This window comes from Neolamprologus multifasciatus, chromosome 3 (assembly GCF_963576455.1).
Source record: "Neolamprologus multifasciatus chromosome 3, fNeoMul1.2, whole genome shotgun sequence".
In the NCBI taxonomy this organism is placed as follows: Eukaryota; Metazoa; Chordata; class Actinopteri; order Cichliformes; family Cichlidae; genus Neolamprologus; species Neolamprologus multifasciatus.
Genome location: NC_140441.1, coordinates 23,807,501 through 23,833,567, shown reverse-complemented (window position 1 = coordinate 23,833,567; position 26,067 = coordinate 23,807,501). Strand labels below are relative to the sequence as shown.

General features: G+C 42.0%; 1 protein-coding gene and 1 long non-coding RNA gene across 5 annotated transcripts in view; one reads left to right on the top strand and one right to left on the bottom strand.

Annotated features, from left to right (window-relative positions):
* LOC146522107 (uncharacterized) overlaps positions 1 to 26,067 on the top strand; it is a 234,587-nt gene that overhangs the window by 116,872 nt on the left and 91,648 nt on the right. The window lies entirely within an intron of this gene.
* svep1 (sushi, von Willebrand factor type A, EGF and pentraxin domain containing 1) overlaps positions 1 to 26,067 on the bottom strand; it is a 114,375-nt gene that overhangs the window by 21,342 nt on the left and 66,966 nt on the right. For all 4 annotated transcript variants that reach the window (XM_085153867.1, XM_085153868.1, XM_085153869.1 and 1 more), the window contains 21 exons: positions 24,811 to 24,990; positions 21,896 to 22,075; positions 18,873 to 19,067; positions 12,794 to 12,912; positions 12,309 to 12,438; positions 11,053 to 11,160; positions 7,395 to 7,526; positions 6,963 to 7,154; positions 6,404 to 6,525; positions 6,213 to 6,318; positions 5,912 to 6,115; positions 5,418 to 5,651; positions 5,147 to 5,308; positions 4,855 to 5,016; positions 4,241 to 4,402; positions 3,329 to 3,417; positions 1,670 to 1,766; positions 1,466 to 1,579; positions 1,128 to 1,241; positions 845 to 1,046; positions 447 to 604 (listed from right to left, as the gene is read on the bottom strand). In XM_085153867.1, the coding sequence (XP_085009993.1) occupies positions 447 to 604; positions 845 to 1,046; positions 1,128 to 1,241; positions 1,466 to 1,579; positions 1,670 to 1,766; positions 3,329 to 3,417; positions 4,241 to 4,402; positions 4,855 to 5,016; positions 5,147 to 5,308; positions 5,418 to 5,651; positions 5,912 to 6,115; positions 6,213 to 6,318; positions 6,404 to 6,525; positions 6,963 to 7,154; positions 7,395 to 7,526; positions 11,053 to 11,160; positions 12,309 to 12,438; positions 12,794 to 12,912; positions 18,873 to 19,067; positions 21,896 to 22,075; positions 24,811 to 24,990 (3,162 nt within the window). The remainder of the gene's footprint in view (positions 1 to 446; positions 605 to 844; positions 1,047 to 1,127; positions 1,242 to 1,465; positions 1,580 to 1,669; positions 1,767 to 3,328; positions 3,418 to 4,240; positions 4,403 to 4,854; positions 5,017 to 5,146; positions 5,309 to 5,417; positions 5,652 to 5,911; positions 6,116 to 6,212; positions 6,319 to 6,403; positions 6,526 to 6,962; positions 7,155 to 7,394; positions 7,527 to 11,052; positions 11,161 to 12,308; positions 12,439 to 12,793; positions 12,913 to 18,872; positions 19,068 to 21,895; positions 22,076 to 24,810; positions 24,991 to 26,067) is intronic.

The following is a 26,067-nucleotide window of genomic DNA, read 5'->3' as shown; positions in this document are numbered from 1 at the left end:
AAGAAACTGTGATTTCATTTAACTTAAAAATGCAAAAAAAAAAACCCCATTATTTTAGTTACTGCTGATGTTTCCCAACTACATTTCTTTCTAACTCTCTTATAAAAAGCTCAAAAGTTATCCATAAATATTTTCAAAATATGGTGTTTTATTTGAAATTTTAGAAATTCAAAGAAAGGAAATTTGTTATTAGTCTATTTTTTAAAACACCTTTAAAATATTTTTTTATTATAGTTGCATGAAATTCTCCATCCATCATCTTCACCACTTGTCCAGACGAAGATGCCAAAGACAAAAGGCTATCCGGGGTTAACCAATGAAGACCCTTTACTCTGACAGACAGTCAGGTGTAACTGACAGATGAAAACATTTCACGTTAATTATATCTTTCCCTGTCCTCCTCCATCTAGAGTTGCCATGGTGATGTGCCATCTGGCCTATAGTACCTGTCTCACACCTGGTTCCGTTGAACCCAGGGAGGCAGCGGCAGGTGTAGGACCCCAGTCCATCTAAGCAGCTGGCCCCATTTACACAGGGGTTCGGATCACACTCATCCACATCCACCTCACACAGCCGGCCTCGGTAACCCTCCACACACTGACATCTGACACAGAGGAAGAAGACAGCGTGTTCAATAACTTCTTATTTGCAGTCTTTAACAATTCAGCACAATAAATTACTGCACATGAGGGGACTTTAACTTTGAAAACTGACCACATTCTGTCTGTGTCAACTTCATCACGCAGATACAAAACATCTAATCAGAAATGAGTACTCTTCCCTGTACTGCTTATTTCAAGCAGCAGATCCCATTACTCCTGCTTTCCATCTGGACGTTTATTACCTGAAACTGTTCACAGCATCCAGGCACGAGCCTCCATTCAGGCAGGGAGAGCTGTAACACTCATTAGTGTCGATCTCACAGCTGTCCCCTGAGAATCCAACGGCACAGTTACAGGTGTAACCACCGGTCATGTCTTCGCACACGCCGCCGTTCAAACAGGGGTTGGACAGGCACTCGTCGATTTCCAGTTCACAGCGAGATCCTGTTGACATTTGATCACGAAGAGTTATCTGATGTTACGCACTACATGCAACTATTATTGTTACGTCAGTCTGTGTGCAACCTGTGAAGCCCGTGGAACAGCTGCAGACGAACTTGTTGACCTCGTCCACACACGCGCCTTCATTGAGACACGGGTTGGAGTGGCACTCGTTTACCTCCGCCTCACACAAGGAGCCTGAGACACAGCAGGAGAATAAGCACAAACATGAGATGTTGCACATAGAGTATATTATATAAATATTACAGTGTATCGATGTCATAGCTCTGTAAAATGTGCAGTCAGTAACTTGCAAGTCAAACCTAAACTTCCAAGGCCTTGAAATAATCACTGACCCTAACCTGCCAACCTTTGTTTTCAGTATTGTGCAAACTGAGCTACAAACTCAAAGGTCCCTTTACCTAAAAATCCAGGCTTGCACTGACACTGGAAGTCTCCTATGCCGTCCTTACACAGGCCTCCATTTTGGCAGGGAGCAGAGTTACACTCGTCTATGTCAATCTCACACTTGGCACCTGACCGTGAAATCAGAGGGTGTATCCAGTTCTTGTAATATGTCACATGAGAATCAATCATTATCACTGATCTACTGATGGGTGATCTACCTGTGAACCCGGGCATGCAGGTGCACACATATCCTGCTCCAACCTCCTCACATGTCCCCTTGTTCTGACACGGATGCAGGAAGCACTCATGGAAAACCTGTGAGAAGAGCAGATGGAACAATGATGTCAAGTCCTCTCAAATATGTTAACATTAGATGGTTATCCTAAACTCTGCACTAAATACTCTAAGAAAAAGCACGTGTGCAGTTCTCAAGCTGTGAAAGGTAGATATTAGATTTTAAGGTGCAGTAATAGGAGACAGTCTCTGTTCAGCCAAATACAAAAAGAAGCTAGGTGAAATATTGACTTTTAGACATTAAAGTGTTGCCATTTCTTTCATTTATTGAAGTTTAATGAAAAGCTAACTTCATTCGGTATCAGACACTATTGTCCAGATGTTTCCCTGCTGGCTTAAAACAGGAAAGTTGTGGGGTCAAACCCTCCTGAGGTCCCTGCAATTTCATGTTGTTCACACATGTGGATGTAAGAAAGGTAAAGCTTTTAGTTTTTAAGACTAGACAAGCTTTGTCGAATTAAAAATCCTACAAGGTGTTGAATAATCAGGCCCTATCTTATCTTAATGACCTCATATTACCATATCACCCCATTAGAGCTCTTCACTCTCAGACTGTGGGCTTACTTGTGGTTTCTAGAGTACTTAAAAATTGAATGGGAGGCAGACAAACGGTTCATTCAACAGGAATCAAGTGCAAATCCATATTTATACTAACAGGCTTTTCTTTTTTCTACGAGTACATGCAGAATCTGCAGAGCTCCAAATGAATCCTATTTGTTCAGTTACACAAAACTAGAACAAGGAATATCTTTGCAAATGAGAAAAATCAGTGTTTGCCTGATGATTGGTTAAGGAGAGGGTGACCGTGCAAAGCAATTACTGAGTGACTGCACAGCTCACCTGGTGTTAGGCAGCCTGTCTCCTGTCAATCGACAATCAGACACACTGCAAATGCTCACAGGCAGTTTGGCAAAGGTTTGCAAATAACCGCTGCCTAATTTATAAACACACAGATTGCCAACACAGTGTAATTACTCTGAGGCAATTTGCGCTGATGATAATCACACATCTGCATCTCTTTGCACTGGACTCGACTCCAATCTCTGCTGAGTGTTTGTATGCTGGTTATATTTCTTTATAAAGCGCCTGTCTCCTTTTACAGTTAAATCACCATCCTGCTCCAACTACATCACTTTTCCTGAGTTGCTGTTTTAAATCTATGAGGCTCTGCGTGGACTCTGAATGGAAGTAAGATCATGTGACTTTCAGTTTAAAGTGAGTCTTTGTGAACGTAGATAGCAACAGAACTGCAACAGAATTGTGATTTTTGATTATTTATTACAGTGAATCACTGAATTATAACAAATAAATTGTGTTTACCTGCTAACTTGACCTTTCAAACACTAATATATAACAGACTCAAAGTTGCTTTGAAGACAACCACTGACTGCAATGATCGTAGACCTGGTCCTCGTCTTTAAAGCAACCATTTAAAGCCAATGAGATTGCAAGTTGCCTTTCAATTTACACACGGTAGAGATCATTTTGTTCACACCACATTCTCCAGTCACTGTGGGACCGCCTGGTATTCAGGGCTTTTTTAATGGTAAAGTGTGGGACTTTGAGAAAAGACAAAGGCAAACCTGACTGCTGGATTGGTATTCATCAATGACCTCCACCTCGGGAGCTGCAGTGACGCTCTCCTCCTTTGGAAGAAAGCTGGAGCCAAAGCCTGACCATGACACCCAGAGAAAACACAGACAGTGTAAGCAAAGACAAGTTGGAAAAACACAACGAGGATCTTTCCCTTTGCTACCAGACTGGCAGACGTTTGAGATCCAGCTGAACAAAAACTATTCTTATTCAACTCTGGCAGCGTGTCCAAACTTCTGTTCATTCCCACCCTTCAGACACAGTGTTTTTCATTTCCATTCTGCTGCCGAGCAATAAAAGCCAAATTATTTCCATTTCCCCTGATCTTGTGCAGTAATCGTGTTTCAAGTTGGACCGAGCTGTCACACCACAAATCAGACAGCACACAACTGCAGCGGTGGCAGCACGGTCTTACACAGACGCGCAGCAGTTTCTTGTATTTTTACTCTCTGCTGACTTCACTTGGCATGTTCTCCAGATGTCTAACATAAATTAATTCACATGCCAACTCAGAAAAGCAGAAACGACACTGACATATAAATCTGACGTGTGAACAGAGGCAGCATACGCTGCCAACATCAGACTTACATCAAAACTGGAGCTAAGAGTGAGACAAACTGGGCAGCAAATTTAATTAACACATTAACAATAAACTTCATCCCTTTGACAAGCTTGTGTCTGGACCTGATTTATCCAAAAGTCACATTAACGAGTCGTGAACGGGTGTTTTAAAAGTCACATTAATGTTGTGAACTAATGGTAATGAAATTCACAACCTTCTATCCAACCTCAATGTTTTTATCAGGTCCCAAAATAAAACATCAAATCAGGACTGAAGTGTTTGTATCAGAGTGTTGCGTGAATATTTCACCCAGACAAGACTAGCAGTCGTGCACACTTACTGGAACAGTGCTGTATGGTGGTGGCCCCTGTAATTGTGGTGGTCCCATAGAAGGGACAGGAGAGGCAGTAAGAGCGGCCATGTTCAGGCTGGTAGTAATCTCTGGGACAGGGGTAACAGGGAACCAGACCGGTGCGGGAGAAATGACCTGCTGAACAGGGGACTGTCCAGGAGAGTCCATAAATCGAAAGAGGGGCGCAGGAAAAAATAGAAAAAGAAACATTCGAGGATTAGAGGAGCAGGTGAAGTGGCAGGATCACCCAAAAACATTTGAAACAAGCAGGATTTGCTGCTTGGAAAACACCTAACAGCTCCAAGTCTGAAAGGTTGTATATTATTTATGTATTTTAACTTGGAAACCTGGGAACAAATCTTTTGAGTTTCTAGATTATTCCATCCAACTTTAAAGGGCAACTATCTAATTTTTCCAAGTAGGAATTAACTTTTTTGATATAATGGGACATCAGTGCCAAATTCCAACAAATATGTTTTTGATTAGAAGCTGGGAAAATATTGGTTTTCTTCTCAGGAATGATTAGGTCTCGCCAGAGTGGAAATAAATTAAGTTAGCAAGACATGAGGGTTGTGTACTTTATGCCTGTCAAACTATATCACCTCCACACTCTGTCTCATCCACGGCTCCTCTGGTGACTGTGGAAGTCTCATCGGGACAGACCTCACACTTTCTGGCTCCAAAAGAAGGCTGGAAGTGACCCAGGGGGCATGACTCACAGATCTCCAACCCATTTCGAGAGTGACTGCCGGGCTTACACTGCCCTGAAAATATATGCATATCACCACGTCACCAGCCAAATGAAACAGAAAAAAAATCCCATATATGAAAAATAACATTTAAATCTGAGCACAAAAAGACAGACGTCTTTTTGTTCATGTGCATGTTTTGTACCTTTGCACTCAGCGATGCTGCGGGAGTGCAGGTAGGCTGTGGAGGTTCCTTCAGGACAGGACTTACACTCCAGCTGACCCTCCTGGTCCTGGTAGGAACCCAGCCAGCAACTCTCACACTCATTATATTCAAGAGAAAAGTAGGTTCCCACTGGACATTGGACTGAAAGAGCATTCACAGTTAGAGGCTAGGAAAAGCAATACCGCAATGTGCTTTCATACTGTTATGAAGGGAACCCTGAGGTTAGGTGGGTGCACCTTCCTATACTCACCACACATCCTGCCTTTGAGGACTGAGCCCGGCCTGCAGAAGAGAGACGCCCTCTTGCTCTCCAGTGATTTGGGATCTGCTATAATCATCTCTGAAGACAAGTGGAAATTGGACAGCGGCTGCTTGGACAGTGTTCTCTTCAGTCTATTGGTAAGTTGCTCCAGCATCCGCAGGAGCCTCTTCTGATTGGCCACTTCTATTGAGTCGTTCCTCGACAGGGGCAGAGGGATGCTTGCTGGGAGAATGGCCAAAGTTTAAACGACTGAAACATAGGCATGTCTGAGAGCAAGAAAATGCTGCACTAGAAAGATTACAGACATGCTAAGCTTCAAGCTTTTTGAGCTATTGTACGTTGTTCTTCGAAAATAAATAAACACATGATTCTCACTCTGTTTTTGCTTGTGGCAACATTAATGTGCAGCCTTTAAAAAGCTTTTGACGGTCAGCAGTAGCAGCGTAGCAACTCAGACATTTGAGATCTCTTAGACATTCTACCTGTGATGTTGAAGTAGATCTGGATCTTGTGGTCTTTAGTCGGGCCTTTGATCTTTCTGTGCCTCTTGGTGCGGTGGTGAACTTGCACGCTGCCGTCTTGGTTCTGGGTGGGGAGCTGCCGGGTGCTTGTGGCAAAGCCAGATTCAAAGTAGGCATAGTCCTGGGAGCCCTGAGTGCCCCAGTTGTCCCCCCAACCTCCTGGTACTAAAGGGTGTAATACAAGAAGAGAGAAGATGATCGTGAAAATGTTTAATTTAAGACATAAGTGTTATATTCTGGGATTTTTGCCAGGTAATCCTACCAATAGAAAATCCATTCTCATAGTCGTAATTGTACTCCAGACAGTGACCCTGTGACATCACCTCCAGCTTGCAGGTGACATCGTCATTGCCACAAATTTTAGGCAGCTGTAAGACAAACCACAAAATGCAACATGTATTCAAGAGTTGGTTCACAGCTTATCCATGTGTTTGCAGAGATAGAAGTCCTCACCATGCCTCCCAGTTTGCTGTTGAACTCTCCAGTAAATGACTTGACGAGGTCCACGTCGTCACAGCGAGATGCTTTAAAGAGCATCTCGAAGGGCTTAAACCCGTTGTTGGCTATACGGTTCACTGGAGAGGACATAAAGTTAAAAAAAAGGTTATTTGCACTGGAGAAAACCTGTAGAGAACAGAGCATGCACCAGTGGTATCAGATGTGACACTGATTAAGTCAAATACACAATAAAAAGGAAGGTCAGAGGTGGAGGGGGGTTGCAAAGAGGCTTGCAGCTGCTGTAGCCAGGTTAAAACAGCCTAAACAGAGCACCCTGTATGTATCTATGTATGACATATATGTATGTGGGTAAGAGGCCTGTATTTTCTTGCTGATTTTCATGGTCAAGTTAGTTGTGTTTTATTTATAGAATGTTTTGTTTGTTGTTTTGGCGGTGGCACACTGATGTTCTCTACCTCCTAAAGAAGAAAAATTATTCTTCTGAAACTGAAAATAAACAGTGAGGCATACAGCATATATGTATAAACATATATATATATTCTGCCACACTCACATGAACAGTCTGGTCTGTCTGGAGAGTAGGCTGGCTCCCAGATGCCGTTGTAGGCACAGAAGTAGCTGTGGACAGCATCCTGAGTGAGGCTATAGCCGTCTTTACAGTGGAGAGTACAGTTGACTCCCTCCTCCTCTTCAGAACAGACGAACTCTCCATTCACTGGGACGTACGGCTGGTCACACGTTGTCCCTGAGCAAATACACATAAAGCACTTTCATGGTTTTCTCAAGTTCGAGCTCAGTGTCTGATTACTAGCATGCATGACTGCACAATGAAACTGAAAAATTCAGGCACTGCAAAAGGACACTGACACTGGTGTTTTGTTTTATTTACTGTGTATTTCATTCTCATCACACAAGATAAAAGAAAAAAGAGAAAGGGTTCCTTGGGGTGCAGGTACGTCACTGAGATGCAGGGGTGCTCTTATACCTTGGACAGTTACTGTGAGGTTGCATGTGCGGCTGTTTCCTGCTGCATCAGTAGCGGTGTACTGCACCACAGTATCTCCTACTGGAAACAGAGAGCCTGGACTGTGGGGACTGGTTACTGTGAGGCGACCGCCTGAAAGACAGACAGAGAGACGATTATTTCATTTCTGCTGACCCATCCTGGTGATCTTGTTGTGAAAAAGCATAATCATATGCACTGTACAAAGAAGTAGGATTAGGTGGGTTAAAGCTACTAATGTGTGGTCAAGTAGCAAAAATGACATTTTGTGCATCCTGTGAGTGTGAGACAGAAACTGCTGTTTTCAGAAAATGTGCCAGCTACCCAACTATTCATCAGTAAACTATAAACCAACACAAAAATAACATTTCTGTATCTGCATTTTTATGCTTGAATGATTCTCAGGTCAGGGTCAAGTGGCTTCAATATCAAAAATCTGAAATTTTTTGCTACAAGGTCCGAGCTGAAAATTAGTGGAAAGCAGCCAATGTTCAAAGATCAAGAATGGTCAAAGAAACATTTAACGTTACAGACTTTTGCACATTACTGCACATTAGGAAGAAGTCAATGTAAAATAACAGTTTGATGTGAGGGTTTTACATGGAGCATCTTTTGGGGCTTTTAAACTGATTAAAATCAGAACATAGCACATACAAATGTATCCATGATTTAATATTTTTGGTCTAACAGTGTTTTCTATTTTTCCCCTTTACACCTGCTGTTGGGAACTTATTTTTCCAAGTTTAAAAGTCTTCATCTCTAATCCGAAGTTACTCTGGTTTTCCTGCAGAGGGCACTCTAAGCCTTAGTTTATATTCCAGGACTAAATGAGTCACTCCTATGAACCATAGCTGTTATGTTAAACATAGGAATAATGTGTCTGGGCATCGCGTGGCAGCAGAAAAAAAAAGAATCCAGGTCTGGGAATTGAAAAGGAAACTTAAGTCTAGCTGGCTCGAAAAAAAAAAAAAAAAAATGAAAGTGATGGATAGAGCACTGGGAGAGGCTGCTGTGATGAGCGGAGTGTATGAGTGTGTTGGTGTTTAGGCTGACACACAGGTTGGTGACAAAGAACAATGAAACATCTGCACCAAGTGTGAGAGACACAGACGGGATTAAGGAGGAGGGAAAAGTGAGGGATCAACCTTTCGTTTAACTCTGATCCATCTCCTTTATTAACAGTAGCACCGCCGTTCCAACAGGGCTGACACATGTCTGGAGTCTCCCCTTATATTTAGCCTAAGTGTGTGTGTGTGTGTTTGTATGTGCGTGTCTCCAGAGTCATGACTATATATAGAGCTGGCATCAGGGTGTGGGCCTGGAAAAACAAAACACTGACGTCGAAGCAGCCCCAGGCTGACGTCGTGTGGACCTGAAGCAGCCACAGTAGCCTGTTATTACAGTGTGTGTGTGTGTGTGTGTGTGTGTGTGTGTGTGTGTGTGTGTGTGTGTTTGATGGGTGGGGGTGCACCTCTGCAGGCAGGTGGGGAATGATCACTTTGGGGCTTTGGTGAGCGAGATGTTAATTTTGGCGCCTGTGTTTGTGTCTGAATTTGTGAACACACACACTCACACACACACGTAATCTCTGTTACCGTTATTTATGTACAGAGTCGGTGCATTACATGAGCCCGGCTGCGGGCTGGAGCCCGAAGAAGTCTGGTTTGTTGTCTGTCACCACCCCAGCTGTTTGGGTACAGTCGGAGCGCCAGGACAAATTCACCCGGCTCTACGGTATTTAGTCTATCTGGCAAAGCGACCTTCATACAAACTTTTATAGCATTCAGATTTGGTTGTGTATTGAGTCCTGGAGTCGCCAGTTACAGCTTTATTGCCTGTCAAAACACCCTTGAAGAACGTTTCAATGTTGAATTTATTGCTCTGTGGCCCCGTTTTAGCTTTTTAGAAACACGGCTGCAAAAAAAAGTTTGATAAAGAGCAGATTCAACGTACCTTTTTCATTTCGGCAAGTTATTAAATCACAAATTCACAAAATACATAACATGTTGAAGATGAAGCCCTGCATTCAAATAATTCTGTCCTCTGTAATCATCGCTTTACATGTTTAATTTATCTCATCCTTCACTATATTATTCTAAATTTAAAAAAAAAAAGTTAATCCAAAGTGAAGCCTGAAGATATATTTGCAAATTAAGTCTAAGTCAGGAAATTCTCACATTAACCAGTAAAAAGAAGTACCTGCGTGTACTTTCTACTCACTTCATCTTCCCAGTAAGCCCACTAAGCACCGTCATTGCTACTGTACGAACTATTCTGCCTTCCCTCTCTCTCTTAGGTTAAGATGTCTGTTTATTTCTGTGGCTCCTGATTTTTGGTTTTCCACAAAAGGGGATAGAAAACTGACTCCTGACATCTTCCTGCAAACCTCATAGCCTTTTCTCAAGGTTGCCCTTCCTTAAAAACGGCTTCATGACACCCACAATTCAACTGAGACCATTTCTGATGAGGCTTCAGTGAACAGTAGATGGATCAACTGAAGGTCCAGATGTGCCTGTCAGGTCCTGGATCAGGTTTTTACTGAAATTCTTCCTATTTCCTATAGTTCATCTGCTGTGGATAATTTATTTTAGGCCTGACACTTTTCAGTTTTGAGAAAAACCCCCAAAAAGCCCAGATGTTTTTCTTTATAAAATAGCCAAAAATAACAAAACTCTTCTGTTAACTAATGTAATTAAGAATCTTTGCCTAGCTATATGCAAACCAATTATGCTTACGTGCATACTTTCCCCTAAAGAGTCATTCTGAGCCAAGGAAAACCCCACACATCCCAGTATAATATTTACATTTACGTAATTGGGCTCTCTGTCTCTACTCTTTGCACTTGTGTAATGTTCAAGGTCATATTTATGCAAAAACACAGAACATTTTTCTTGCAATCGTATTCCATAATGTTTTCTAGGTTTACATTTACACTGTCTTAGAGAGGAATCAGTTAAGAGCAGCTCCATGAAATGTGAGTGATTAGTCTCGAGTCACCACAGAACCACAATCACCGTACAACTTTGATTTTTTTTATGCCAATGAACAACCCTTCTAAGAACTGTCACTTAGGTGAAGTCCTAATACTCTAAATTAAACAGATATTTTTCTAGTGGGTGTATTGCTAAAGCGTCAGCTTCACCTAGACAGTGATTAATGTCTTAACATAACAACTACAACCACTCTGATTAAAAAAAACAAAAAAACCCCACAAACATAATGAACTGACAGTCCAAAGCATTTGACTCGAGTACTGCATTTGCTCGCACAATTATCCAGACTGTGTGAAAAATGGGTGGAATGAGCACGCATTCCCACAGAAGAACTTCTTTCATAGCAATAACACCTGCCTCCATCTGTTTTCGCATTAATGATATTCGCAGACGCTGTAACAGCTTCATCTGTCCACTAGGCCTGTTCTCTCTCTAAACACAGACGCGCTAATGAGGCATCCATGCACCCAGTTACAGTTCGTCCTCTATGTCCAGTGTCCTTCACCGTTATTCGCAGAACCTTCTTTTTCCAATCTCCCAGAGGAAAAGATCCTGTTTAGCCATCATTGACTGAGACAGTGGGTGGAGCAGAGTGGAACAGAGCTGCAAAAGAATAAACGGTCTAAAGAAGGAGCGACCAGACATACCTGAGTTGTCGGAAAACTGCGGGACTTCCCAGTCCACCGCCGTCTCTGTGTTCGTGGCCTGGATCGCGGGCGGTGACCTGCACCTGTCGATGACCGGGGGCTCCGTATCTGGAGGCAGACAGAAAGTAAGTGCACAGACAGAGAAAACTTGTTAAAGTCACATTTCTGAACGCCAGTCACTATAAATAGACTAAATCAGGCTGCACACTCAATAATATTTAGGTACAAAGGGATTTATAGCAAACAAAGAGCTGAACAGATGATAAAGTCACGAGGAAAAAAAAACGTTGGGGAGCTGAGTGCGACTCTGTCATCTCAATGCAGCAGCAGCAGAGAGTGTCAGAGGGCACGAGTTGAACACATGTCTCTAATAAAAAACCCACAACTTTCCACCAACATAATAACATATGGAAATGTTCACAGCTACCACGCTTGGGGTTTTTCCCCCGACTGCAGTGATTACTGGGTGGCTGACATGGGACACCCCTGTTATTCACTCTCAACAGCAAACAGTGTTTGGCACCTGCTGGAGCAGAACTTACTGCTAAGTTAGTCAATTAAAATCTCTGAAAGTGTTTCGGTGAAATCACTGAAACAAACTGCAGCAATCCAGTAACAAACTGACGGTAAAGTGTCCCAACTGAGAGGTGACGAGTTTGGACCTTAAAAGACACTCACTGTCTTTACCCTTTTTGCAAAACTACGTCCAACTGTATCAGCATATTTATCCACTAATTATCCATCCTTCTTCTTCCACTTATCTCACTCAGAGTCACCTGGGAAATTGAGCCTTTTCCAACTTTATGGAGTCACAACTTAGGGACCCTCTAATGCGTTTACTATCAGGTCATATGTCAGCCTGCCCACTTCATGTTGCCAGTAGTTATTTTGTCCATAGTTACTTGAAGTTGCCAATCATATTCACTTTTTATAGACAACCATTCACACGACCAGTTTACAATCACCAGTTAAACTAACATGCATGTGTTTGGACTGCAGGAGGAAGCCGGAGTACCCGGAGACAACCCACACAAGCACGGAGCATGCAAACTCTGCTTACTAAAAAAAGGCACTTTTTATCATTTATTTGATTCTGTATAGGACAGGAACAGTTGTCCAAACACAACATAAACGCTGTGTGACCGAATTCTCTGCCCCCCCCCCCACCCACCCGCCCTCGCTCTCTGTAATCTGCCAGAGGCCACATGCAGCATCCATTGTTTGGTTTTATGTGGTCCCCAGAAGGATGAGCTCACCGATGACGGTGACTGTAAAGGAGCAGTTGGCCTGATTTCCAGAGAGGTCCGCAGCAAAGTATGTGATGGTTTCCTTTCCAATGGGGAAAAGCTGTGGAAGACTATAGACTGGCTTCGCCTGGACCACCACCTGGAGGAGTGAGAGACAACAAAATGTGAAGAAGAAGAAGAGAGTCAAACTGCTTTCAAAGCAGGAAGCTGAATAAATTAGAGATTTACTTTTGTGCAAATTAATTGAGAATTTCACAAAACAGCTATGTAATTTATCCTACCACATAAAGTAAACCACAGAATGTCACATGCCATGTATGCAGTAAATACTGTACTTTAGCTCATGCTTGTGCCCTCTTATCATATGTTACAGGTTTATTGTGGATACAACAAACTTTTGATACCAAGGGCGGGAAACCATTACCCCATAATCATCAAGCTATTCTGGAATTAAGTGGCATCTAATTTGACTGATTTTTACTCAAATATCTAACCTCTTCTTTAGAGTTGTCCGTGGCATTTGGGACGTTCCAGCTGACGATGGCCGTGCCGCGGCGCTCAACTGTTTCTGCAACAATGTTGTCGGGGCACTGTAGCCACGGTGGCTCAGTATCTAACAAGAGAGAGGGAAAAAAAGGTGGAGAAGAAGAAGAGAATGAAATTGGGTTCAAATACTGCAGATGTTCCTTCATCATAACCCGCAGACATTGACCTCAACCTGCTCCTCATTATTGCTGATAGAGCAGGCGTGTGATGTCATATTGCCCCAACAGCTTAAAACATAACAAGCCAGTTTGTCATTGTTGATAAGCAATCAAAGAGAGAGTGAGACATCCAAGTGAAGACAGGGAATAAAAAGCACTCTTTCTTGCTTTTACTCCAGCTCAACACTCCCTTCGTCACTCCCAGCACATCAACATGCATCAAGTTCAACTGAAATAGCTGTTAGTTCTTTGTTAGAGGTATTGCAGTCTAGAGGTATTGACTGATAATAACAGTGGTATCTAAATATGAACGATTCACCTCCTCAAACTGTCTGATTAAGACTCCAGCCTACTGACAACTACCTGCACCTGCAAAACACTGTTATTGTCATGTTCCTGAGTCTGTTAACCCAGCATTTTAAGTTTTAGTTTATTTGGATGTTGTTTATGTGGCGCGATATGGCAGCCTCGCCTATGTCAGTCTGCCCCAGGGCAGCTGTGGCTACAACCGTAGCTTGCCTCCACCAGTGTGTGAATGTGAGAGTGAATGAATAGTGGCACTGTAAAGCGCTTTGGGTGCCTTGAAAAGCGCTATATAAATCCAATCCATTATTATTATTATTATTATTTATGTTTAAGTTCATTAGATTAGCAAAGTTCATTTGTTTATTAGATTCCCCTTGTGTATCCAACCCCTGTTAAGTCTCCCTTGTCCTTCATGTGCTTCATGTCTGTGTTTCTTATGTTGTCATGTTTGCGTTTCATTATGTTTCCCATTTTATTTTGAAAGAGGTCCTGTGTTCCTGCATTTTGTTTTACTCTTCCCCTGTGGCGTTGTTATGTTCATGTTGTGTCTACTGTGCCTTTCTGTTCCATGTTTCAGGTCCCTATGTTCTGTCTCCCCAGTTTGTTAAGTTTACATGTCTTGAGTTCCGTCAGTGTGTTTCCTGTTTTACTTTCACAGTCTGTCCTATGTTAATGTTTCTAGTTTTGCTTCCCTTGTCTCGTCCTGCCTAATTACTCCCAGCTGTGCTCTCCTCCTGTGGCTCATTCCTCCTCGTTATCCCTCAGTGTATTTAAGCCCCATGTTTCTCTTTGTCAGTGTTGCGTCCTCCCTCATAGCTGTGTGATTTTTCCCTGTGGCTCCTTGTGCTTTAGTTTTCCCAGTTTAGTTTTGTATTGTTTTTCGTGTCCCACTCCATGCCAGCAATAAAGCTGTGTTTTTTTGAGTTTACTTTTTGTCTCTGCGAGTTTGCGTTTGGGTCCTACTCTTGCCTGCACACAGCCGTATTGTGACAGTTATCCTGTTACTTACACTTCAACATCCACCAACATACCTGCTACGGACCCCAAATACGTACAAAGAGTAATAACCAATTTTTAAGTAAATTGGCTAAAGATGCTGTTGACATGAAATTCTTACCAGATGTTTGTGATTAAGTACAATAGAATGACCACCAGGTCCTCCATTTGCTACCACAACAGCCCTGACCTGTCGAGGCATGGACTCCACTAGACTGCTGAAGGTGTGCTGTAGTATCTGGCACCAAGATGTTACCAACATATCCTTTAAGTCCTGTAAGTTGTGAGGTGGATCGAATGTGTTTGTCCAGCACATCCCACAGATGCTTGGTTGGGCTGAGATCTAAGGAATTTGGAGGCCAAGCCAACACCTCGAACTTGTTGTACTCCTCAAAACGTTTCTGAACCATTTTTGCTTTGTGGTAGGATAGATTATCCTGCTGAAAGAGCCATCAAGGAGTACTGTTTCTATGAAAGGGTGTGCATGGTCTGCAACAATGCTTCATCATTAGACTAGATCTTCTCCCATTCTTCTATGGTCCAGTTCTGATGCTCTGTGTATTCTGACACCTGTCAATTTGAAACACATTGAACAATTCCAGCTATGTGAGCTACAGTAGCTCGCCTGCTGGATCAGACCACACGGGCCAGCCTTTACTCAATGTGAATCAATGAGCCTTGGCTGCACATGATCCTGGCACAGGTTTACCACTGTTCCTTCCTTGGAACACTTCTGTTACTGATCAGTGCCGACCAGGAACACCCCAGAGAGCTGCCGTTTTGTAGATGCTCTGAACCAGTTATCTAGCCATCACAATTTGGTCTTTGCAAAACTCAATCAAACCCTTACGGTTGCCCTTTTTTCCTGCTTCTAACACATCAACTTCAACAACAAAATGTACACTTGCCCCCTAATATATTTTACTAACAGGTGCCATGATGGAGAGATAATCAGTGTTATTCACTTCACCTGTTGGTATTTATTCCAACATATTTGCACCGCTGCACCTACATATAAATATGCCACACATATTGTCTATTCGGTTATGTAAATTAAGAACAAAGAAAGCCCAATTCTTTGTATGTATGCTACACATACGTGGCCAATGAAGCTGATTCTGATCATGAAATCATGAATCATGTAGCAGTAATCTGATATTGTGACAGACTGAATTGCTTATATGTTTTTACAACTCTATGAAGAGAGCCAAGGAAAAAAAGGTATGTTTTTGTTTTGCACTTTAAGCTCGTATGATTTGTTGTTTATGTGAGTATTGTAGCACTCTCCAAACACCTCATAGTGCGGAGGTAGATAAAAGTCAGAAAGGCTTTGAGCAAAACCAGCTTTTGGTTATAAAAGTTAACTAAATCAATAAAGAAAGTTTCCGGCTGCTGGCCAATTCTTTTTGTTTTCTCTACTCAATCTGTTTGTACTTTGATTGTTTGAAGGAAAAAAAAAGACAATTTCAAGATAATTATAGCCCTCTCTGAGCAAATTAGCTAGAGTTATGTTGGTTTTTAAATCCACTGGTAAAAAGCAGCTCCAGCAGCCTGGACGACTACTTGTGAAGACAGTGCCACACAGCTAATGACTCAAATGTCTGTGCCACTTAGAGCTGGTGTTTGCTAAGGTTCAATAATTTATCAAACCTCACATCAAGTGTCTGTCAAACATTTGAAAAACCTAGCTTTTAAAAGCTATCTGCACAAAGTTCAATGCTTTTACTTCGATTATAAGAGTCTTTTCCCTTAGATAATGCACAAAACCTCTCATTGTTCCAGCAGGAAACAGCTAGGCACTGTCAGGACAAAGTTTAGCTTTATTTGGAAAAAAACCTTCAGCAGTCCACCTGCTTGGCTGTCGGAGCCACCGTGACCCATGCATGAAACATTTTCTTCCTTTGTCTCATTCTCCATACAGCATGGTGTAATAATGAGAAGCCAGCACAGTTCAGCTGAACGCAGTTCAAGCCTGCAGCAAACGAGCTCAGCCTCCAAGAGCTGATTTCTCCCATCGATCGGCAGTGGTCATGCCTGTTGCGTTATGCAACAGAGCTGCTCCCATCTGGACCCGATGACCCATCCACTTAGGCATCCATCTCCGTTAAACACTAACACACTTGAGCTCAGATCGGATCCCTTCATCTTTATAACAAGGGAAACATATTTCACTCTGGGTGTCATCAACATGAAGTGAGGGGAGGGGAAGGCCAGAAGCTTTAGTCGAACACTCTCATCTTTGTAACAACTTTTCTCTTTTTCTTGCGCTCGTTATGTGCCGCCCATATTGCAGCTCTCCTTCTTGATCCTTTCCAGCTAATTTACATTTTCTTTTTTTTTAAATATCTTTTTGTCTCCTCCCTCCAGCCCATTTGTGTCTGACAGTATCAGAAAAACTCATTTTCTCTCTGCCATGTCATTTTAAAACACCTACAGATGACTCATCTTCCCCTCTCACCTCCCCGTCCGCCTTACCTCTCCCCTCGTTTTCATCTTTATGGCACCTCTTCCTCTCCTTAATGACACAAGTTCCTTCATTAGCAAACTTTCTCCATGAGGAAATGAGGGTACTGAGGACATTTGGGGTGGGGTGGGGTGGGGTGGGGGGCAGAGAGCAGTTCTGCACCACCTGTTTCACCTGCAAGGCATCTGGAGTACCGCAGTCTGTTATAATGATCTCCAGAGCCCAGTCTGAGCTGAGAGGATAGACTCGAAAGCTCGGACACGGTATGGTTTGAGTTAGTGACCCGAGGTCTGCTTTAAGGGGGGGAGATTAGCATCATACTCGCCTTTGGAAGAGCAGAGAAAAAATAACAGAATGGAAAAATTCTCACTCCAAGTTTCCTCTTGTTTTTCTTTTCATATCATCCTCTTTCTCCATTTATTCTCTATCTTCATGTTTCACTCTTAACAGCGCCTCTGTTTCTTTCTCTGCTTTAAAAGCTCCCACCCATTCATGCCATATAAAATCAACTTTTGACCGCATTTATCACATACGACACGCAAAACTACTAAAAAAAGGTTGGCAGTCAGATGCGGCAGTGATTTCAAGTTAAGTTTCTAATAATGCTTGTTTTTCACAGGAATGAAATGGTCTCAAACAGAAAATCTTAACCATGAGGCCTCGGGGGTGTTTGTGTATTACTCAGTATTGGATGGAGAAATGCAAAATGCTTTTCTCTTATTCCCAACTTTATGGCTAAATAATCACCTGCTAATTTTAACCTCCCACAAAATGACAAAATGGATCCAAAAAGTTCTGCTACCCTAGCAATGAAGCTTATTTCAGCTCCCATATTCACAAAGGGTCATCACAGCAGATGGCTTTGCATATTTGATTTGGCAAATGTTTATGCCAGATTCCCATCCTGACATAACTGGGAACCTTAGCTTATTTAAATTTGGACAATCTCACCTTCAAGGTCTTCTCTTTGTGTGCCTCTGGACTGCTTCCAGCTTAGCTTCAAGGGATTTCTGTTCTGACAAACTGCACTTCGGCATCTGGGATTTTACCTTTGCAAAGTTAGCAACAAGTAACTTCTCTGTCAAACTGCCTGAAGTTTCACTGGTTATGATAACTGGGTCTAGACCTACAATACAATTTCTTCAGGGGAAAAACAACTGTAGCTGTCTATCTATAATGCAGGAATTCTTCAACCACAGAAATACACTCTTCAGTTCTCACCTGCCCTTCTCATCATATCATTTGACAGCAGGAGATCCTGCAAGAATCAGGAATGCACAAGTGATCCAAGCAGGAATCAAAAACAGTTAACGTGGTACAAAAGTGATAACTCTGAAGCATAGATAGGCTTAATTTAAATCAGATATGTTTTTTTTACATTTTAATTGGCAGAGATGCAGAACTTTTTGACCAGACTTTGGTGTACCGACATGATCCTTCTGCATTTTAGAAAGACAGGAAATGTCTGTATTTTCGAAACGACTCCTTTACATAGTCAGGTCTATAAGTACCTGGATGTCGCCTTCATTTTTTCACACCTCATTGAGAGTTCTAGTGAAGTAGGAATCTAAGTTTATTATGTGCTTAGATTGTCATGGATTAATGAGGGAGCAGACCTAACCCGGCCAATTGTCCAATTACTTTTTAGCCTGTGAAAATGGGGGACTGTGTATAAAAAAATCCTGAAAAAGAACAAATCCAAAACAAACACTTTTTTTTAAGCCCTAAAGTCTGCACTTCAATCGCATCTTGATTGTTTGATATCTTGACTCCACTGTGGTGGCAAAACTCAAAACATACTTCTGGACCTGAGCATACAGGCCCTTCTTCTACTCCAAAGTCATGTGGAGAAAAAAATGATCAAACCTAACTGTAAACTCCATCATTCAGCCTTCCAGAGCTTCAAGCAGAGGGTCTTGGCCTCTGTATTTTTTACTTCCTTGTTACAACTGTAGAGATAATTTACAGCCACTGCAGCTTTGACCGCTGCCCTGACCTTAGTCCTGCAGAAAGGAAAGATAGATTCCCTCTTTAGGAAAACACACACACACACACACACACACACACACACACACACACACACACACACACACACACAGTTACCTGTGCAGACAGCTTTATAGACATTGGCTGTCCAGTTCCCAGAGCTCAGGCACACCGCCTTCCTGTTCCCCTGGAGACTGTAACCTGGACGACAGTTGAGGAGGCAAACAAAGCCTGGAGACACTGCTCTTCTCCCACAGGCAGGAGGGGACAGAAAGATGTTCTTCAGAGTTACAATGGCAGGGCAACGCACCTCTGGGTGGGGAAGATCAAGAGACAGATTATCAATCTGTTTCTTGTTTGTTATTAAAAGTAGCTGAAAAGATTTCCTTATAAAGATAAAACTGGGAAAACACTGAACAAAAGAGTGGAAAAAAAATAGAGTTGGAAGATCTCGACCGTGTTTCCTGTGTGTTAACTGAATGTGATAAAATCTTCCTCTGAGCTGGCTCCACCATAAACGGCAACAATAAAGCTATTCTCGGCCGCTGTGTATCAAAAACTGGCACGGAAACGACAAACATTTGGTCGGAAATCAACTTAAGAAAGCGCTGACCGCTGGGCTCGTACACAGGAGGCCTTTCAAGCATTTCTGGAGGCCAGTGTGGCTTTTTTCTTGATGACGGATAATTCGTTTTCATTCTCTCCCTCGCCAAATCTCAGTTTCATTGGCTCTATCTGTAGCTGCTTTGCAGGGAAAGCTCACTCCGAGAGATATTTGACATCGGGGATTACAATCGGATGAAAAAAATAAATAAATCTATCTCAGCATCCTCTCAGGGCAGCCGAGCTGATCCTCTTTCACCACAGAGCAAGCAAACACTAAAACAAACCAACGGCAGCCCGCAGAGTCCTCTTAGTTGTGCTAAAGTCTGCAGGAAAATGCAGAGATGGCCAAACAAACAAGCAGCGGCTCACTCAGTGCAGAGATTGGAGTTACTGATAAAGGAACGGAGAGAGTTTTTCGGTAGTGGATGGCTCAGGCATTTTTAAATAGTGCATCTAGCTGGTTGGTTGGAAGTGAGTCAGCACCGGCCGGAGATTTGTGGCCAAACGCTCTCACACTGTCCCTTTTTTGTGTGTTCGTGTGCATGACCTGGGTGCTCTCTGTGGTGGGCACGAGTGTGTGCGACTATTTTGACTTAACTATCAGTTTTGGAGTGTGTGGGTAATTTTGTGTTGTGTATATGTGGTAACTGTAGCTTTGCTGTGAGAAAGCAGATGTGTCTTGTGCCATGGCGGGTCTCTGCGCAAACACGCCCCATATGTTTAACCGCTGTATATGCGTGTTTACATACGCTTGTAAACTACACCGTTTTTTCATAGAAACCCATATCGGGGACATTTGTTTGATAGACTGTCTTTGTGTTTTTTCAGCCAGACACGTTTCAGTAAGCAGAAGCAAAACAAATCATGCGAGCGCTCAGTTGAATGATAGTCATGCTGCAAGACATATTTACTGTCAGAGAGGACTGCTGTGTATCTGAGTGAAAGCAAGGCTGGGAAGATTTATTATGGAAAACAATGCTAATTCAATAACTGCATGAATAAATCGGATTTAACTCCACAGATGAGGGACTACTAAGACTTTGACTGAAGACATGGAAAGATGTTGCTGTAATAGATGAATTCTCTTGGATACGATGTGACGAGGGTTATTAAACTGGGAATTAATTATTTTTAGCCCAAAATGGGGAAAATACAGAATGTGCCACTTTGTTAAAGTCTTGGAATAAAACAGTTTGGTGCCAAAAACAAGACCACACTTGAGCACACAAAAATAACTGAACAGGCAGCAGGTTATGTCTAAGCAGCAACATCCATGGCTGAAAAATTAAGCCAACAAAAAAAGTGCCAAAAAAACCCAGTTCCTCGTGTGTCCATCACAAATACGCAGGTTTACACCCTGATAATAATACAAATTGACTCTTCGTGGCAGCTGGGGAGGAGTTTAATTTCTATAACTCACCAGCTTAAAATGTAATTAGACCTAAAGTTTACAACTAGCTGTCACCTCAGCTAATCTGAGTGCTTTCAGGCTGTTTGACTTCTAAGTGGTGGATAGAAAAGCCAACACAAGGCTGCTCCTACATGCTGAAGGCTAATGTAGGAACTCGGGTTTGAGTCCATCCCAGACCAATCCCTGCATATCATTTCCAGCACTCTCACGCTACTGTTCAATTAAAGCTAAAAAAATCCAAATAATAACTCAAAGAACATAAATCACACATTTTAGCTACCTGTAACACGTAGAGCTGATTTAAAAATTGTATTTGTGTTCAAAGCTCTCTGTGGTTCAGCTTCATGATCTTTTGGCTTCACTTTTTGCCTCCGTGACTTCTCTCGATGCCCAAATCAATGCTTTAGCTGTTATTGGGTTTTGACACTATTTATTTACAAGCCCAGCTCTGATAAAGTTGGGACGCTGTGTAAAATGTAAATAAAAACTGAATGCAAAGAGTTTTCTTTTCATTTTAAGATGTGACAACTTTTGATCATTAGTGTATTTGTATTGTTTGTACTGCCAGTGATCAAAAGTCTTCAAAGATTTACGCTAATGAATATTATTCTGAAATTATTCCACCATTTGTTCTTTTGAATATTTCCTTCTCTAAGATGTTCTTTGTAATATCCAGTCACATTACTAACCTGTTAACAGTTAACCTAATTATTTGCAAGGCACTTTATGTCTTTTTAAATGGGTTAAAACTCACTTGATTTCACTGAACCAGACCTCTCGACCACACTTGATAACATTAACAGTATACTGCAAGTTTTAGCTGAAAACGTAGCACTACGGCACCGAAAAAACAAGATGCTGGCAGATGAATCAGTAAAGCCAAAGGTTCAAAAGCTCTCAATGCATCATCACAACCAGCTGTGGGGCATTTTTATTTTTTTATTCTTGCAGTGAATGTTGGAGTCATGTTTTGTAATCATATGTTGCTTTCAGATATGAGGTTTAGAAAAGTCACTGATATAGCAAAACGAGCAAATTAAACCCATGACTGCATGAAGCCGAGTTTCTCCGTCTTACTAGGACACGGTGTGAGATAGTGGCTGACAGTGGAGTGAAAGCTTACCCACACACCGAGGTTGGGGCCCACTCCATTGGTAGTTTGCCTGGCAGGTGAGTTCGGAGTCTCCCTCTAATCTGTAGCCCCGATCACAGCCCACCTGACACACCACCCTGTAGGAGCCAAAGCTGTTGCTGCAACTCAGGAAGCCGTGCTGGGGCAGGGACAGGTGCGGGCAGGAGCGTACTGCAAAGATAGGAGAAAATAAACAGAAGAACCCAAACCAACAAAACAGAAAAACAAAATCTGCTATATTTATTATCATATTCAGCTGGATCTGTATCTTCTGTTGCTTGGGTTTATTTTGCCACTTCTATCTATTTAATAGGATTTAATTTCCTGTTGAGACACAGAGGGAACGAAAGGTTCAGAAAAATAGGAAGTGTGGCCTCGAATAATGACAAACAGTGACAAACACTGTACATTTCAAGATAACTTAAACACAAAATATTTGGTTATTTTGTTTGCTGTAACTGTTAAACACCCACACCGTGCAGAGGAGGAGTAAACTGCAGGGATGTACAGCAGTATGTATTTGCTATAAACTGTGACCTATGATTTAACCCAAAGTATGAAAGTCCCGAATGAAATAAACAAAGAAAATCCTGGTGTGTGTGTGTCTGTTCTGAGTTATGCTGAGGTCTAGAAAAGGGTGTGTAGTGTGTTATTTCTCATCACCATCCATAGACAGACAGGCAGTTCAGAGTAAACCCCCCGTCTCCCCCAGGGCTTAACTAGCTGGGAGGTCCAACAGTATGTGGTAAAGACTAGACTCAGAGTAACACATACAAGCAGACATATGCACACACACATAGGAAACATATACCCAAAGCCACATACTATAAATCTTCAACACACACCCTTTAGTATTCAGTGTCTTGGTATTTGTATGAGTCACGCTGCTGCTGCTGCTGCTGCTGCTGCTGCTGCCTTTCTGTTAAAACTGGCACTTTCCTCATTAATCTTTTGACCTTAGCTCTCTCTTCTCAGCTTTCTTTCCGTTCTGCTTCCTTCCGTACAATCTTCATCTTCTTTCTTCATCCATGAGCAACCTCTCCTTAATTGAATCCTCCCCTACCTTTCTTCCTCTCAACATCTGGCCTGGCAGAAAAGCAGTAGTCTCCCAGTAAACGTTGATTCCTCTTTCAGTCTAAACACATATGATCTCAATCTATGCCGAGAGAGCTTTACGTGCTAACACACACCGACTGTGACTTTTAGGAAACTCGAAGCAAATCAGTACAAGAGATCAAGACACGTCTTACATCTGGATGAAGTGATTTAGGGCTACAGAAATGTTTATAAATGCTGGCGGGCGTCAGAGGCGAGGCGATGCTTTGATTAGGGTTTAATGAGGAATTATATGAGATATGGTGTGGAAGAACCTGCTGTGATCAATCACAAAAGCTTCAGTGTTTCAGTGTAATAACTATGCACCCTGAGTACTGTATGATGAAATATGTAAAGCCCGTCAGACACATTTAGCTGCGACTATATCAGAACAGAGCAGCATTATACCACCATGCATTAACACTACAATCAATCAAGAAGCAGACTAATCAAAAAGCCTTAAATGATGAGAAGATCACTACAAAAATCTTTATAATAGCCCATCTGACTTCGACATTCGACTACTGCCTCACTGTTTACTTTTCTTTTCAGTTTTTGAGATATGACGGGACATTAGGGTGCAGAGAAAAAGCTAGACTAAATACTGGCTGCGTGATATTTAAAATAAATCCACGAACGCACACACAAATGAACGCTGCAAAAAAGTACCGTACGTATATCATCGTGCCTGCTTTAAATGTGTTTGTAATGGCATGGTGTTATATGTCAGTAATTTATTAAAGGCCTCTCACTTAAAGCTTAATAATATAACGGGAACCTATTACGCCTGCTTCCAGCTGCATATTTTTATTCTTGGACTCTAATAAAAAAGCTCTGCATGAATCACAGTTCTTATGGCGCAGTCACACTAGAGCAAAAATATGACGGCCACCTCTGCGTGACTAGGAGTAAATCGGTGGCTCACCAGTGATGTTGTTACATTTTTTGCTCTCTGAGAATCTTTGCATATAGTTGCAGCAACCAACTGGTTACCCAGAAGCTATTTGTGGAAACCCTCAAACTCAGGGCGGCTACTTTTGATGGCAAGGTGATTGCTCAGGTTGTCTGATGGGAGGCAACCTGCCTTCAAACAACTTCACTCTGACTCAAGGGGATTGTCGTCAGTCTGCACCAATGCGCACAACTTGCCTGTGATGCATCTCTTGGTATTGGAGTACTCAAGTCAGCTGGTTGTATTCTGGTCATATTCCTAAGAAAAGGAAAGTTGCTGACCGCCTACATCAATTTGCAGGTTAAATTGCCTCCCAGTCTGCAGTAACTACGACTCTATTTATGGAGGAATTTCTGATTTCGATCTGCAAGCTTTAGTTTTAGAATTGATGTGATCTGTTTGATTATTTCTGTGTATGTAGATCAGTTCTGGTGATTCTAAATTGCCCATAGACGAGTAGTCCAGGGTGTACCCTGCCTCTCGCCCTATGGCAGATAGGATAGGCTCCATCCCCACCTCAACCCTGAACTGGGTAAGAGGAAGAAAATGAATGATAGCTGGACGGCCAAAATGAGAGAAAAAAACTGTGAAACTGAATATCTGAAGCCTGAACTTTTGGTTCACAGACATGTACTTGGGCACATATGACAGAAAAAAAGAAAAACCATTTAACCAATCAATCAGCCAATAGCTGTTTTAAAAGAAAGTTAAAAATCTTCTTAAATATGCTGATTTTCACAGCTGTGTATATTTCTCAGCTGAAAGTCTTGAGGGATTTTTCATCAACAAAAGTTTCATTGTGTGATGATCCTGTGATGATCATCATTGTAATATTACATGCATCAGGCTTTCTCCTCACCTCTGCAGCTGGCCGGTGTCCCTGACCAGGTGCCGTCAGCCTGGCAGAGTCTGATGCCATCTCCCTGGAGGTCAAAACCGGGCTCACATCGCACACCACAGGCCGCGTCAAAGTGGTTGTTACATACATTCTGGACAAAGAAGCCATATTCTGGGGGCAACAGTGCTGGACAATGTATCACTGAGGAGAGGAGAGGAGAGGAGGGTGAATTTTACATTACAGCTAACAAACAAACTGACACACTATGACAGAAAGTTGATTTTGTTGATAAAAACTGAATAAAAAAAACAAGTAAGTAGGAAATGACAGCATATCAACCTTCAACACCCTATTTTCTCTTCCTGCCTGAGAAAGTAGAAAGCAGTGCATGACTGTGGTGATTAATGGAGCTCAATGTGTTCAGATGAACTGCTGTTTGGATATCACTGGCTCCTTCTTCGAGGAATGGGAGGACTGGCAAAATTACTGGATACATGATGCTGTCATCCAATACCTCTGAGGAATATCTTGTTTTTTTTGTTCCAGTTAATTCACCAGATTATCACTTATCACCACTATTCCTGAAAGTGATTACAGGCCACAAATTCCTACTTCACGAAACATATTTCTCTGTTATGTTTAATATGTTATGTCTGTCATGTTTATACACATGTTTTAAAATGTGTGTTACAAATCACCACACGGCTGGAGTACTGCTCGTCTCCACTAACTTAGATGTTGGGGACAGAATGAGAGCAGGCTAGGACGCTCAAAAGACTTTCAACCTAAAGAGTTTTTGTCCTCATGTCTCATCTGAACGGTTTCCTCAGTTTTAATAGCTGTTGGAAAGCTCCAGGTATTTAACCTCTAACGACTGCAGCTCAGTACCTGTGAAGTGGCTGTTTGTTGTCCTATATGCAGGAGACAAGTATAGGAGACTTAAACAGAGGAGAGGAAAAGATACAAGGAGGCAAAGTGGGAAACAGCAGGACACTTGTTGGAAAACTATGGAAGCTTGTTTTCGACCACAAATTTCAAGTTTGTTTTTTATTATTATTATTTTAACTTCCCCATGTCAGAATTATTGTATTTTTAATTTTTAAAAAGGCAGAAAAAGGCTTCCATAGGAAAATGGGTTGGCTAATATGGGAAAAAACTGATAAGAACATCGGGAGGACAAACAGATGATCTGAAAAAATGCAGGAATGAGACACAGGCAGAGGAATAAAAACAGGAAGTAAACCAACAATAAAAAGTCCCACTGGAACATGAAAAGTA